Here is a 15,111-nt window from a genome sequence, read left to right on the forward strand (position 1 = left end):
CACTCCCAGCCTGAGGCATTGTGTAAGGGCAGGCTTGGATCTCAATGTTCCAAAACACACCTATACTTGAGGCTCTCTATTGCCCTTCTGGCACAGACCCCTTAAACACTCCTATTGCCAAATTTTCCCTTTACCCAGGGATGCTGGGAAGCATTCCTTGTTTTCTTTCTTACAAGTTGTAAGCCTTATGCAAAAGCATGATTCAGGGAGCTGAGTTTCCAAAGAAAACCTAGAGCACTGCAACACCTGCACACGTGCGGGACAAAGTTGACAATACTAACACAGTCCCCTGCCCCCAGGTGCCTCACCAGCCTTAATGCACCCACTCTGGTGACTGGCACGTCCTTCCCAACCATCCCAACAACAGGAGCTCCCAAAAATGTATCACATAATCCAGTAGCACTGGCATAAGAATTATGGGAGCCCTCTCTTCACATCTGACTAGAAAGACCACAGGCAGAAAGTTTTCATTAGCCACAGAAAGACCACATGGGCAGAAAACCCTTCCTGACAGCAGTAGTGGTGCACCATGTGTGCCAGGGGAGAGGAGTGGGATACTGATGGTGTCACTGGTCCTGCAAACACAGAGGAGTTAAGGATCCACTTCAGGGGACAATACAGGTAAAATCCAGGCTGGCTTCCCATGCGTCTTCCATACACTCAGAGAGCCATTTAACCCTAGAGACAGGAGTGGAGCTCATAAGCCAGACAGGGAAGATTTCAATACCACTGTCAGGAACAACAATAAACTGCATCACAGATCTTATTTCCAGCAGTGGGTATCTCAGAATAGGGCAAAAACCTCCTCCCTCTCATCCTTGGAAGTCACACATGGAAGAGAAAAAGTACCTGCCTTCCTGCAGTGCAAGATTTTGCTCAGGAATCTCTATCCCAATAGCCAGAGCTCTTTTGAATACACTTGAGTTTGAGAGGATGCAGAGGGGAGGGAAGCCCCAAAGCCTGCACTGAGCAGAAGAGCAGGGAGAGGAGTAGCCTTGATGCAACTCTTCCAGTCTGAAAACCCTTGATTTGACAGGGACCCACAGTCAAGGCTTTCTTTTTACAAGGGTGGAGAACATGGATGTGGGAATTGATCTCCATTGACATGATTGTCAGACAGCTCAGGCTGTTTGTCATCTGCTTGTAGCAAAGGGGCTGAACACGTTCAGTGGCTAACACAGAATAATTTTTCCTACAGTGAATGCTCTGCTGTTACTGAAGTGGTATTTTCCATCTGGTGGCTTGAGATGTAAGGCTGCAGATTGGAAAGCAGCAAATGCCATATCCAATTATCTCATTGTATCATGAGAACAGCATTGATTGGAAAAAGAAAAACAGAGATTGGTATAAATGTATTTATGAGATTTAAAATAAAAATGCAATGTTTATATTTCCAGGAGTAAAAACAAAGTAGAATTTTAAAATACCACAGCTATGCTCTTCAATAACCCATACTCAGCTGCCCCTGCAGTCTGCCAGAAAGGAGAAATACGATTTTTCATCATTACACCTCTGCCGTAGAACAACAGACTTTCCATGCAAGGCTTGCTAACTGGATCTTATTCTAGCTACTAAAATCTCCTGCTTGCAGAGACAAACTCAGGACTCAGAAGGACAGATACAGCCATTACCTGGCTGACTGGCAGCATGAAAATATGGCCATGGGCTGGAGTGTGCCCCCCAGAAATGAGCTTCAGTGTCAGCAAAGGAAGGACGGGAACTACTTTGAGCTGTGTTTACTTTATAAAACGCTGTTTGGATGAGAGAAGCAAAACAAGGTCCTTTCTGTCCATTTCTCCATCATCTTACTTCCTCCAGCCCATCCCTGCTGACCAATGGCATTCTTGCTAACACCAGACTCACCCTCTCCTGTGCTCCACTCCTGCTGAAGCCCTGCACCAGTCAGGGCTACCACAGAATGTGCCATGCCAGGAGGGTATTGTGCAAGAGGCACCTGTGCACTCTCACCAAGCTGTGGGCTCAGCCATGGTGCCAGCTGCTCCTGCTCCAAATGGGCTGAAGGCAAGGGAAGAAGGGCCCAGATGTGAATAGACAGCAGCCCAACCCTAATATTCAGCCACCCAAGGGGGCCGTGGAGCTGGAGTTACATGGCGGGCAAGTGATTGCAACGGCACTCAGATGTCATTAAGAATTCAGTATGGAATTAAAAATTCAGTACATCTGATTTCCTGGGTGCACCTGAGGGAAATACCCAGTGGTGGTGCCCTGACACTGCAGAGATTCTGCAGAAAGGAAGCTCGCTCCAAGCTGGAGAGAAAAGCCACTTCACTGGAGTGGTAGTTGGGGCTCCCTCACACCCAACCTCTCTCCAGCCATGGCCCGTGGGTGACGGAAGGCCCAGAGCTGGCTCAGCACACACACACCTCCATCCATGCTGTCCCAGCTACAGCATCTCAGGGTGCAGCTGCCGGGACCCCTGGGACTTCTCATCCCGTTCAACGGCTCTGCCTTTCGTAAACCAACTTGTCAAAGGGAGGGAAAGTTCTGAACTTGTATCAGCGCTCCACGGCTGAATTATCCCGTGCCAAGGGTGATCAGAGACTGAAGGGCATCAGCTTTCTCTCCAGGGCAGTTTGGGTACACATCCCTCCTTGCAGGAGCTGGATCCCCGAGACCTGAACCAATCCCATACGCTTTCAGTGAGGACCCGACGGCCACCGCTAGCTTTGGGCACTGCTCACCCAAGTACCGATCACCCCGAATTGCCTCGTCCCAGTGGAGACGGTCAGCCTGGAGCCCACAGGCTGCTGACAGAAGCTGCCCGACGAGAATCGGCACCACTCGGCCAGCCGGCTGCCGGTCCCTGCCCGCCCGCAGCCCCCGGTACGCAGCCCGGCCCTGAGGCCGCAGCGGCCGCCGCGCTCCTCGGGCGCCCCCGCGCGACGCGGCCCGGCCCTGCCCCGCCTCACAGCCCGGCCCGGCCCGGCCCAGCCCGGCCCTGCCCCGCCTCACAGCCCGGCCCGGCCCTGCCCCGCCTCACAGCCCGACCCGGCCCGGCCCGGCCCTGCCCCGCCTCACAGCCCGGCCCGGCCCGGCCCGGCCCTGCCCCGCCTCACAGCCCGGCCCGGCCCGGCCCCACCTCACAGCCCGACCCGGCCGGGCCCTGCCCCGCTTCACAGCCCGGCCCGGCCCCGCCGCACCCGTGCTGCGCCCTTGGTGCCGCTGCCGTCACGGGCCGGGCAGCATCGCCAAGGGACACGATGGGTCCCTTCCTCTTCCCCACGCCCCAACTAGTGGGCGCTCAGGAGAGACATGAAGGCAGGAGTCAGGCCTTGGCACCATGAACCCGGGAGGACGCTCCAAGAAGGGGGAGGCATCATAGCGGGGGCTCCGAGGTAGAGGCAGAGCAGACGGATGAGGGAACAGCTGCCTGAACGAGAAGCTCGGGCAAAGTAACCAGGAGCCACCCGACCCAGACAGAGGAACCACGTTGCTGGGAGGCAAGGAGCTACAGCTTTCCAGTGAGAGGCTTTAGGACCAGTTCTTGCTCAGAAATGTTCATTTAAAAAACACTGTATCAGCCTTCAGTGTCTCAGACTTTGCTGCCAAGAAATCCATTAAAGAACTGCTCTCACCTCACCCGAAAGACCAGGGTTGTTTTACTGATCAGCTTTAGCACACACCTTCAGACCTTACCTCCATGCAGCTCCCACAGCTGGAATGCCTCAACACAGATCCAGTGTGGTAACCACATTGTCCCCATCCCACACTGCAGCACTTGACTGAACCCACACAGGATTTGCTGGTACCATGAGAAGCCCCATCTTCTGAGACAGACTCAGCACTCCACCCTAGAGGGCAAGAAAGTGCTACTACTTGCCAAGCACAGAAAAAAAAGAAAAGCGACCAAGTCCTTCAAATGTGGGTGACTAAATATTGATCTGTTTTTTAGTTTTATCTCCATACAAAGCCCCATGTATCAAATCACCCTCTTCCAACATCCCCAAGCCAAAGTTGGATGAGTTTCCAAAGTCCTTGCAAATTCGTGTACTGGAAACACAGCAGGTACTGGACAAAAATATGAGGTACAAGACAGGAAATCTTAATAATAAAGGCAACACTACAATATCAGAGTACATAAAAAGTAAATTTCTTCCCAAGAAAAGGAAAACAACATTTACAAGAGGCTCCCAGTGAAGAGATCAAGATCGTCTTCCTCTGGCACTCCTTCATGGGTTTATGATCTAAGAAAAGAAAACTTTCCTTTATCCTTGCCAGATTCCAGGCCAGCAGGTTAGGTGACTTTGGTGGAGTGCTCTTCAGCGGCACTTTGCATCCCATGGGCTGGCAGCTGTCCTTGGATGCAGCCCCCAGGAGGATGCTGACAGGATCTCTCTACATCCTTGGGAGTTCACACGCTTGGTTTTCTTGACTAACACCTAAGAGCAGCTTACCTTGTCAATTCAGTCAGATTCAGCTCCCTTTAGTGTCCCGCTGACTCGAACCTGCTCAGCTGTGTTCTTAATACCTGGCAAAAGCCCTTTGGCATTGTGCTACTGAGAACAGCAAGGAGGAACACAAGTTGTTCCAGTGACTACAGTGCCTCTGGGTTTGCCATCACAAGCTGAGCTCATATGGATTAGTCTGGCAGCAAATTAATTTCAACAACCCATCTCAAATGGAAGACACAGTCCTCCTTGGACACAAAAAAAGTTACATAATTACCTTTTTTCTATCCATACTTTATTGCAAGTGTACATATAATTATTTATATTTTATTTTAAACGAGAAAATCCTTTCATAGAAAGGAGAAACTTTTACCATTAAAATAGAGTGATTATAACATAAGTATTTTACAAATATGTACAAATATTGGCAGCTAGTTTCTAACATCAGCTGATAAATGCTTACACACTAATGTCTACCAAACTATCAAACCCAAAAATAAGAGACCTTCTAAATCCAAACAAAAAATAAATGTATTACTAGCAGAAATGTGGGTTTTTGTTTTTGTTTTTTTTTTAATAATACAAAAGTTGCATAATAGATATTCACAGTGCTCGTAAGATATTCATTCTCAGTCTATACACAAAAGTGTCTGGTCTCCCCTTCATATGCATATGTCACTTACAGTACTGGAGGGAGCTGCACAGACCATGGAGAGAACACGGTCAGACCTGTAGAGTCTGCCTTTCCTACCAGCCATGAATAAATATAGGAATCCCCCAGGAATGTACAAGGCAGTGGATGCTCATGCAAGAGTCAGTTACACTGTTTTCAGGCATTGGTGCATTTTGTAACCAGTGGCAGCAGGATTACAGCGCTTCACCAAATCCTTTGGATGCCTGCTAACTGCAAAACCAGAAGAGTGAGCTCCCTGGTGGCAGTAAACACTTCCGTGATATGGTTAGGCTGAAGCAGATATGCATGTGATTGTCTTTGAGAGAAGTGTGCACATGGTGCACATGCACTTTATGACACTTTTCCGAACAACTATACCCACTGAATTGTTGCCTTTTTTTCTTGTTAACAAGCATTCCCAGAACCATAAGTAACTGCATCTGCATGAATGGGAAAGCAACAGGTTGGTGGGGCCCTCACTCCAGACCTCCCCCTCACCTTTTTCATGGACAGGCACTGCTGCAGTAAGAGCCATCCCTCCAGCTTCACGGTGGCTGCAAGAGCAAGGCTCCTGCATTGCTGCAAGGCTGCTCCCTGTAGTACAGCCACTGGCCTGCTGGATCCTGGCCATGCCCATCTTCCATGGCTTAGAGCCAAACAGGACCCAGGTAACAGGGAGCGACTGACACTGGGAGGCTTGATTTCCTTTACCCATTTAGATCCATTTGGAAGAATTAATTTTGGATGCAGTAAACATACTTCAAGTACTTTGCAAAGGCATTTTGGCTTTGTTTGGAACAAAGGGAAAGAGGCTACAGTGAACACACAGCTCCTAATGGTTTGTTACAAAAAGAAAGAACAGTGTGATCAAAGAGGGCACAGTCAATTAAGTCACGGCTACAGTGCACGCAGCTTGGGTTTGGTGCTGGATTCATGTCAGAGGATGTAGAGCAGCTGGTCCCACTTCAGTAAATGCAGATGCACCTGCACAGCCTGTCTCTACATCACACTCACACAGAAGTAGCAAGATGATGGACTTCATGGATTTGCCACTTAAATGACTTATAGGAATGCAATTTACCAACTATTGAGCTCGCCATCAAAACAGCAGCTCAAACCTTCCTTGTAGTCTGGCTGCCTTCCTTTCCTGAATTAGGCTAATCTTCAGCTTTTGATGACAAACACTGCACAACACACACTTCCCCAACCAGTAGAATAGTATTCCTCTGCTTCTAGATGGCTGTCAAAATCTGGGCACAAAGCAGGGCCTTCAAGAACAAGCTTCCCAATGCTGGGAATTGATGAGGGGAGGAAATCAAACTTAAATTTATTTGCATGTAACAAGGTAGCAGGATGTTTTCCACACCAAATGCTTGAATCAAACAGCATAATTATGGTTATTTCCCTAGTGAGAGCCAGCCCAGCCAGATCCACCACTCTCAAGATCACCAAAGAAGTACCCTTGGTATGGCACACAAACACCCTACGCTTCCACCATCATCAGGCCTGCAGCACCACACACACATATATTTGCATGACCTATCCATGACTAAGCAGGACACAGTCACTCTGTCTGTCCTTGCAAAGTGACTTTCTGCAGTCCTTACCTGCCTCCTAAGCAGAGGGAAAAAAAATCTAAGGAACAGATTTATTTAAAACAAAGAAAACAACAACATTAAAGTATGAATCAAAGTAAGGGGTGATCATGCCTGGACAAATCCTCCAGTCACACTCCTCTCTTCAAAATCCAGTCAATTAATGCTTTTGCTCTCTGTACTTTCAGAAGCGGTCAAGTCATTTGCTTTATCTCGTCCCTATCTCCCCAAGGATATAATGCCAATCTGCATCACAGCAGTAGTAGACAGCTGACAGTCAGTTCCATTTGTTGCAATAAAGAAAAAAAAAAGAAACAAACCACACTCTGTATTTGGCTGGATGCTTACAACAAAATAACAACAAAAGAAGGTGACAGGTCTTGCTCCCAGTGCAGTGAATAAGCAACTTGTGTTCATTACAACTGGAGCAGGCCAGACACTTCCATACACAGCCCTCCAAATGTGCTAAGAGTATATCCTGGCCTGACAGCTGTTGGCAATGCTGCAGCAGCACAAACTGAAGACAACCGAACTATCTGTACACTAAAATTAAGAGATATGGATCACAAGAAAAAGGCAGGAACATGACATAGACTTTAAATTTCTGATTAATCCATTTAGACACAGTTTGCTTTGCTAGCTCAGTGTCAGTTTTGGTCCACTTTTTTGGTTTTTATGTTGGTTTTGTCACTGCCAAGTGTGCAGGCCACGTCCATTTTCTGCTCAGACAGACACTACCAATGCCAGTGTTAAGTGCTACACTCCAGTTGATTTGTCCTGTAGCCAGGTCTGCGGAGGTGATGCCACTTACTGATACGTAGCTGAATAACAAAGCCGCTCACCATCTCCTGCAAGAACCAGAGTGACATCACATGTGTTAATGAGGTATATAATTCCGTGATGAGCTGTTTCCTCGTATGGAAAAGCTCCAATCTCATTACACCACAAACTCCTCTGGGAACTGGTCCTCTCCCAGAAGATCTAAGGAGAGGCAGTTCATGGATCTCTTCCCGTAAAGGGCAGACTTGGTTTTGCAGTCCGCTGTGGAATACACGCAGCCGTAGACAGACAGCTTGTCCTCGAGGCTGCAGCCGAAGGTGTAGCTGTGGGACGTGTCTGAGGACAGCGTGGCACTTAGGGACGGGTGCCGGCGCTTGTACAAGCGGATGTCATCCAAACTCTGGCTGTGCTGGTCCATGCAGCTCCGGCTTTTAAGCGATCTGACCTGTCAGTTCAGCAAGACACACACAAGAATAAAAACAAGGAGCTCAGACACAGCCTAAGGATGCTGGCTATGCATGCTAAAAGTTTCCCAAAGTTGTTCTTCCCCTCTTTCAAAAGAGCCCCACCAGCCTTCTGAAGGATGTTGGCTTAAAGAAGAAGCTGTGAACAATTCAGAAATTACGAGTGCATTAAGCTGCCCTGCCATGCTGAGCCAGATCTTCATCTGTCTGCCCTGTGTCCTCAGTGTCCAGTACAATGGATGAAACACTTGACAGACACTGACACCTGAGTGACCACACACTTCCTGACAGATCCACACAGTTGTCCTCAAATGGACAAAGTGCAACTAACAAAAAACCACTCCAAGTGCTTGAGCACATTGAGTTAAATCTAATGAGCTGAAAGGAAGGTTCAGAAGGCAACCATGCAAACTAATGGGTTACAGTGTCCAGTAATTGCAGCAAACAGTTTCATCTATGTAACACTTCCATAAAGAGCAGCAACAAATCAGCAGTAATTCCCAGAGGCACCATCTTGCTACACAAGCCTCTGTGAAGGAGTATTTCCAGATTCAACACTTGTATTTTTTTCTTGCTCTGTCTCTTTAATAATCACCTCTTATATACTAATATTAAGGCTAATTTCAAGAATATACTTCTGAAACCAAGACATTCTGTTGGCACCACAGAAAACTTCCTCCCAGTATCACTTCTCCCACTGCCATAGGAGGGGAATTAAAAAACTACCCTGTGGAAATCCTGTGCTGGCTCAGCTCTACTCCCAGAAAAAGGAATTTGTTGCACTGTCTGGTCAACGCGAAGGAAACCCTGCAGCATTTAGTTACATGACCTTGTAAGGAAATTTTGATAGTTTTCTAAGAAGGCACCAAATACATGATGCACAAAAGTGTCAGCCACGTCTTTGCAATCATATAGACAGTCCTGTGTTGAACTGAACCACTTTTATAAAACAGAGGCCTCATGATCATTTAACAGTGTAAGCATGATAACAGCAGTAACTTTAGAAAGATTACAGCTTTAAGCAAGATGCTTACTTCCAGCCATGAGTTCTTAAGTCTTCCACTCAAATAGAGGAAAAAATCCATTATGATTTGCTCTGCATGTATGGTCTTTAGCTTTGGAAAAAATAACCAAGATTTTATTCAAATCTCCTACAGCATTTTATGGACTGTTTTGCTGAAAAATGAAAATTTCTTATCATTTTTGACTGGGTCCAGAAAAAAACATGGAAATCTGAAAAGGAAGTTGTAAGAAGTGATTGAAATCCTTGTAAAGAGTTTTAGAATTCTCTCAGCAGACAAGGCAGATTTGGATTATGAGAGGAAAGAAAGAGTAGAGGTGCTTTTTTTGTGGTTTTTGTTTTATTTCGTTGGGTTTTTTCAAGAAACCACAACATTTCTACCCCAGTGGGTACAGCTATACTTTGAAAAGGAGTCTTAAAAAGACATTTTAATAAGCTTCTTCCAAATATAACTTCTTCTGTGACGTACTTTACCATATATAGTTTCCCTTTCTCAAGTGTTTAATGAAAAGAAAGCCTTGACAACAAAGACTTCAGCACACACAGACTATAATCACACAAATGATATTAACAACTAGAGCTTGAGCATCTGGTTTTGCTCTGATGTAAGTTACTTCTGGCTTCAAGATGACCAAGTTTGCAACTCACATCCAAACTTCATAGATGGTCTTTGTATTGCACTAAAAATCTGGAAGTGGTTGATTTTCCATGTCCCATCCAGAAGACTAAGGTAGATAATAACTGGCCTGCAGGATCTCCCTGCTGATTGCTCCAAACCTTTCTATACTATTCTAAGTCCAAATGCTGCTCTTATCCTATTCATGAGAGCAGTAGCTGGCCAGCAGCTGGTTTTGATTACACCATGTAAAAATCAGTCAAATCCAAACTAATCCAGGTGTCCTGATTCATAGCTGTCCCCATTACACTAGACCTCAGTTCAATGCTCACACACAGACCCACCGGCTGAGCAACCTCTTCCTTACCTGGTGAAGGGATTCCACACTTTGGCCTCTCATTTTGATTAGTGTGACTTGCACCACAGACAGAGATTCCTGATTTACAGCTGCAAAGGAGAAGCAGGAAGTGAAAAGCATTGCAAGTTTGAGGTTTTGTGGGCTGTAGAAAAGGGAAGTTGTTCTCATAGGTCACATTCAAACAGTGCTATCCTCTTACGATAAATATGCATCATTAAGCACCCTCCGTGCTCCAGGAGTTTTGCTCAGAAGTACTCATTTTTGGCCCCAAAGATCAATGTTTGAAAACTTTCAAGAAAACAATTTCTTGCCAACTTGTCCCATTTTCACCCTTCTTGCTTTGCTATAAAGGCTGTATATATTAAGGCCAGATAGCTCCTGCATAACTCTGTTGCCTAGCATTCCTTGTATTCCAAGCCGCAAAACTTTACCTTACAATTCCTGTGACTGTCCCATTACTATGTGGTTGAGCCCCCTGGCTATTTTGTGGCATACAAGATATTGAAGCATATTCCTTCCCTTCAAAAGGTTTACCTCAATTATCTTTTTGTCATCAACTGAATATAAGCTCGGCACATGTAGAGAAGGGAGACTTTGAGAAGCACAGAGGAGAGCACCACTGTACAATACAGAATGCTGGCCTGCAAACTCTAGATGAGCTGCCTGAAAGTCCTGCTTCAGTAGGGCAGTAAATAGCACTGGCAGCTGTTTGGAAGGAGATAAAGAGTTTTCATAGATCCCTCAGATTATGCCTGTTGCTAGAGCCTTGAAAAACAGCAATGAGCAGCAGCAGCAGCAGAAAGCCATCTCACCTTGGCAGCTAGCAGCATCTAAAGGCAGGGATTCAACAGATTCTCCCACAGTGGCCTCCTCTACCTGGTCTCCCTCTAAAGGCACATCTACAGGCATCTCCTCTGGCTCATCTACTGCCAGCTCAAGCTCTAGGAGGAAGAGAGCAGCAGGATAATTGTTAGCATTACACTTGTGCTCCAAGCTGCTGTACAGTCTCTTACTCCCTGCCCTCCTGCAGGAGAAGACAAAAGTCAGCTTAGAAGTTGCTCCACACATCCAAATTCTTTACCATCATCCTGAGCTTCATCTTCAGCCCGCCCTTTGCTGCCGCTGTCAATGCCAGAGCTCCCATAGCTGATGGTTGAGCTGCAGGATTTCTCTTTCCTGTGTACCCGGTCGATGCCGAAGGGCTCATCCACGGACATCTCCACAGACACGCGGTGCCGGGAGTCAGCCTCGATGCCCGAGGTGTGGGAGCTGCCGTGACTGCCTGTGGAATGGCGGGACAGGCGGTTATCCCTGCGGCTGCCCCCGCTGCTCCCGCTGCCACGTGAGTTCTTGTCACATGGGTCCAGGTCCATGTCCAGAGTGTCACTGATATAGGACTCCCGGTAGCGCTTCTTCTCTGAGGAAGAAACAAGGGAGAACTTTAAGGAAGGGTAACAAAATATATTCAGGAAGTTCTGTTGGCACCAGCCGACAGCTAAGAAACAACTGCTGCAGGTGCTGAACAAATACAGGGACAGCTTTGTATTTTGTTTGCTCAACAGATGGATGCTCAGGTGGTTGTAAAAGAATTAGTCATACTTGCAGTAAACACAGCATCTCCTAAATTAGAACAGGCAGGTAGAGGCAGTTATGATCCAGAAAACAGTAGGTTTCAAAGTGAAGGTCAATAACAACAACAACAAACAAAAGCAAACAAAAAAAGGAAATTACTTAGTGAACTTCAGTGCTCAGTCTTTACAATCAGATGCACTGATTGCTTCTTGAAATACCCACCACTGTGTGAAGTCAGCTAAGAACAGGACTCCTGTGGCTGTTATTCATTATTGATTTATTATTTCTCCCATGGCTTGTATGTACTGAGGGTGGTTGAGAAATCCACAAGACACTAACAGAGACAAAACAACTGAGGGCTTTTTGCCCACAGGCACTTGATCAATGAGTCTTTGTACAGGTGATTGGCACATGCCACTGGTTGCACCCACACAGCTGAAGGCCACTGCTGTAACTGAAGGGAAAGACAGAAACCACTTGAAAGGTTTCCCCTTTCCCAGAGACCCTCTACTGCTCTCACACAAGCACACTTTCTGATTACAGTCTACAATGTGGGAGCCATAAACACTTCTTAGGAACGGACTTGAAATGTACCTAACATGTCTGTTTCTATCCCTGGCTCCCTGCTAAGGCAGAAAACACCATTAATTAGATGAGAGTAGGCACCATGGAACAACATGAGGGACTAACACACTGTATTCTTCCTCTTACCGAACTCACTTGGGTTTTCCCTAACATACCTTCAGCCTCCTCCAGTTTTTGGATCTGCTTCAAAACTGGCTGAATATTCAGAAAAAGCCGGTGGCTGTTGCTGAGTAGCTGCAGCAAATGGCGTGACCTGAACGGGCAACCCGTGTAGTAAACCAGTTTTCGTGCAGAGGGCAAACCATCTGGCTGGATTTCAAATTTTTTCCCCTGCACAAAGAGGAAAGATGCCAAAGAAATGAGCAAGAGCACATTTTCAGCCACACAGCTACCAGAGATCACTGTGGTCTTGTGCGTGCAAGTGACAGGACCTGACGCAGCAGCACAGGCAGGCTGACAGCTTTTGCCACATCCCAGGTTGGCAGGCACTGGCAGATGGCCTCCATTCCATCATACTCACCAGAAAGGCCAGCTTCCCGATGTGTGACCAGGGAAAGTCGTAGAGGAGCTGTCGAACGTGATTCACCTCCTGTAACACATCAAACTCATGAGTGACACAGGGACTGGCAGGTACAGGGTGGAGTCAGCGATGTGCAAAGAATTTGCAAACAACCAGGAATTTGAGATATGTGGAGCCTGGTGTTCACAGAGGAGCCGTGGTGAGGGGGGAGGACAGGGAACTAGGCAGAGTTAATGCTACACCAGAAGGCTTTCACAGAAGTCTGTTACCTGATAGATGTGCATTCCTCTCAGGGTCAGGCCCAGGATAACCGTCGGTCGATCCTCCTTCTTATCCTAAAAGAACAGAAGAGTCAAAGGTTAATCTACAAAGACCATGCTCTTGTTCTGGCACCTACTGCAGGAGAGGTAGCAGGACTCCTCATCACACACATGCCATCAGCTCATTTGGTTTTTATTATGTTTGTAAAGTGCACCTTGCCTTGTTGACCCCTGAAATACCTACACCTAAAATCCCTTCATGCTGGGAGGCTCAGGCATTTTACCAGCATATGTCCTAGCTGCCCTGGACAGGAATTATGTAGCTTTAGTGATTTGAGAGTATGGACAATTACAGCTCTCCGAGGTGCCTTGTAAGCTCTTTTGTAAGCACGTGCTGTCTCTGCTGTCCCCATGAACATGCACCACTCTTGCTCTCCAGGTGACAGAGCACCCAAAACAGCAAGGGAACCCACTCCCCTCTCCTTGCCATGGCACTGCTGTTGCCATCCAAGGATTTGCTAGATCTTAGGTGTCCCTTGGCTGGGGGGAGCTAATCAATGCCCAGTTACTGGGACTTTCATTCTAACATTTGACCTTGGTGTTGGGAGTAGGTGGTTTTACATGAGTTTTATTACCTGAGTTGAAATACTGTCTGACTTTTAACTCATGCTTCATCTTGGTATGACATACTTGGTCTCTAATCAGATTCTTTTGCTTGAAGACCAAAAAATATCATAAACTAATTCTTTCAGCCTCTCTTAACACAGCAGAGTTAGGGAGGGGAACACATGCATTTATTTGTTAGGAGGAAAAGCAGAAAGAAAATTTTGAGGTAGAAATGTATGGGCTTACAGAGCTCAAACTTTACATCACAACTTTCTCTCCTCATCTGGCTTACAAGATGTAAGCCTTGTGCCATCACATTATCTCACCCTTTGCCCCTGGTACCAGGCATGTCTTCAGTTCTAAGTCACTAAAATATTTTCTGCCTCCTAAGGACAAAGAGCTTTGAAAAACATTATTGGTCTGAATGAGAGATATGGGGTGTGTTGTGTTTTCTTTTGCAGTTCCCAAACTCAGCAGAAGCCATGGGGAGGGTGTTAAGACAAAAGTGACTGCTTTTGAAATCTCAGGGCAGCCAGCACACCAACACCTTCATCTGGTATCCCTCTGCGCTTGATCAGGTGATCTGTGACCCAAGCATCACCAAGGAGGAGCATCTCTCACCACAGAATGAGATAACTGTGTCACAGGAGTAAGACATATTAAGGATCAAACAACACATGCAAGAGTACATGATGCCTAAGTTCAAGTCAGACAGGAATTTAAATATTAAGAGCAACCAATTTCACAGCCTTGGTGTTTTCGGATATAAAATGTATCATGTCCTGACAGCTGGATTTCTTATGGCATTCAACTGTAACTAATTCTCTCATGACTGCATCATTAACAACATTAAGAATCAAAACAGAGAACAGAAGAGAGGTAGGTGAGCATCTATGGTTTGCAAGCAACTAAGCCTGGACTACTGATCAAAACTTATCTTCTCTAGAAAACGTTTCTTCTTCTTCTAACCAGAGCTGTTAGATATGTTCAAAGGACATGGATACTTCCCAGACATAATTCCCACTGAGCACAAAACCCCAAAAAGTTTAATTATGAGTCTGACAAAGTAGAGCATCTCCATTTGGAAAAAAGGCTCAAGCCATTGCTAATTGCGTAGGCAGGTTTCACTCACCTAAGTGGAACATAAAACTTCTCATTAGTCCTGTTTCTAGATCTAAACACTCAGCATGTGAAAATGAATCACCTTCTGTTTAAACAGGTTTGGGTAAAGAAGTCTAACAAGCAGCAATGTAGGAATCCAAAACAGCCAAGGAAAGAATACAGCTGAAATAAACACCAACCACTCTGGCAGGGCTGGAGAAGGAATGGGATATGGAAGTTGGAATGACTCAATGTCACCTTCAGTTATTACATGACATTTGAGTGAAAGCTGGCCGACCTCTTGTCATTATTTCAATGAACTACAACAAGAAAAGAAGAGGCTTCAGTGATTTCCCTGGTGCAATTCTACTGACAGGCAGGGACAAATATGAAGTCTTGCCATTCCTGTGGCCAGTTTCTTGGCCAAGGAACAAAACTAAATTCCAGCTATATCTGCATATTGGCAACAGATTTGTTTGTGGGGACAGGCCTCATTGGCTGAGCATTTTAGATTTGTTTGGCCTCTCTGAATCAGAGGCAACCGTCCCTCA

At 46.3% G+C, this 15,111-nt stretch overlaps 1 protein-coding gene across 3 annotated transcripts in view; it reads right to left on the reverse strand.

Annotated features, from left to right (window-relative positions):
* Positions 1–6,990: 6,990 nt before the first annotated feature.
* The window catches only part of FRMD1 (FERM domain containing 1), a 37,862-nt gene continuing 29,741 nt past the window's right edge, over positions 6,991–15,111 (reverse strand). For 2 of the 3 annotated variants that reach the window (XM_066178703.1, XM_066178702.1), the window contains 7 exons: positions 12,863–12,928; positions 12,594–12,662; positions 12,229–12,403; positions 10,998–11,333; positions 10,729–10,857; positions 9,926–10,005; positions 6,991–7,902 (listed from right to left, as the gene is read on the reverse strand). In XM_066178703.1, the coding sequence (XP_066034800.1) occupies positions 7,615–7,902; positions 9,926–10,005; positions 10,729–10,857; positions 10,998–11,333; positions 12,229–12,403; positions 12,594–12,662; positions 12,863–12,928 (1,143 nt within the window). In that variant the 3' untranslated portion in view covers positions 6,991–7,614. The remainder of the gene's footprint in view (positions 7,903–9,925; positions 10,006–10,728; positions 10,858–10,997; positions 11,334–12,228; positions 12,404–12,593; positions 12,663–12,862; positions 12,929–15,111) is intronic. The other variant, XM_066178704.1, reaches the window with a different exon arrangement.

Source organism: Chamaea fasciata, unplaced genomic scaffold (assembly GCF_029207755.1).
Source record: "Chamaea fasciata isolate MVZ Bird 193981 ecotype frontalis unplaced genomic scaffold, bChaFas1.0.hap1 SCAF_3, whole genome shotgun sequence".
NCBI classification, from domain to species: Eukaryota; Metazoa; Chordata; class Aves; order Passeriformes; family Sylviidae; genus Chamaea; species Chamaea fasciata.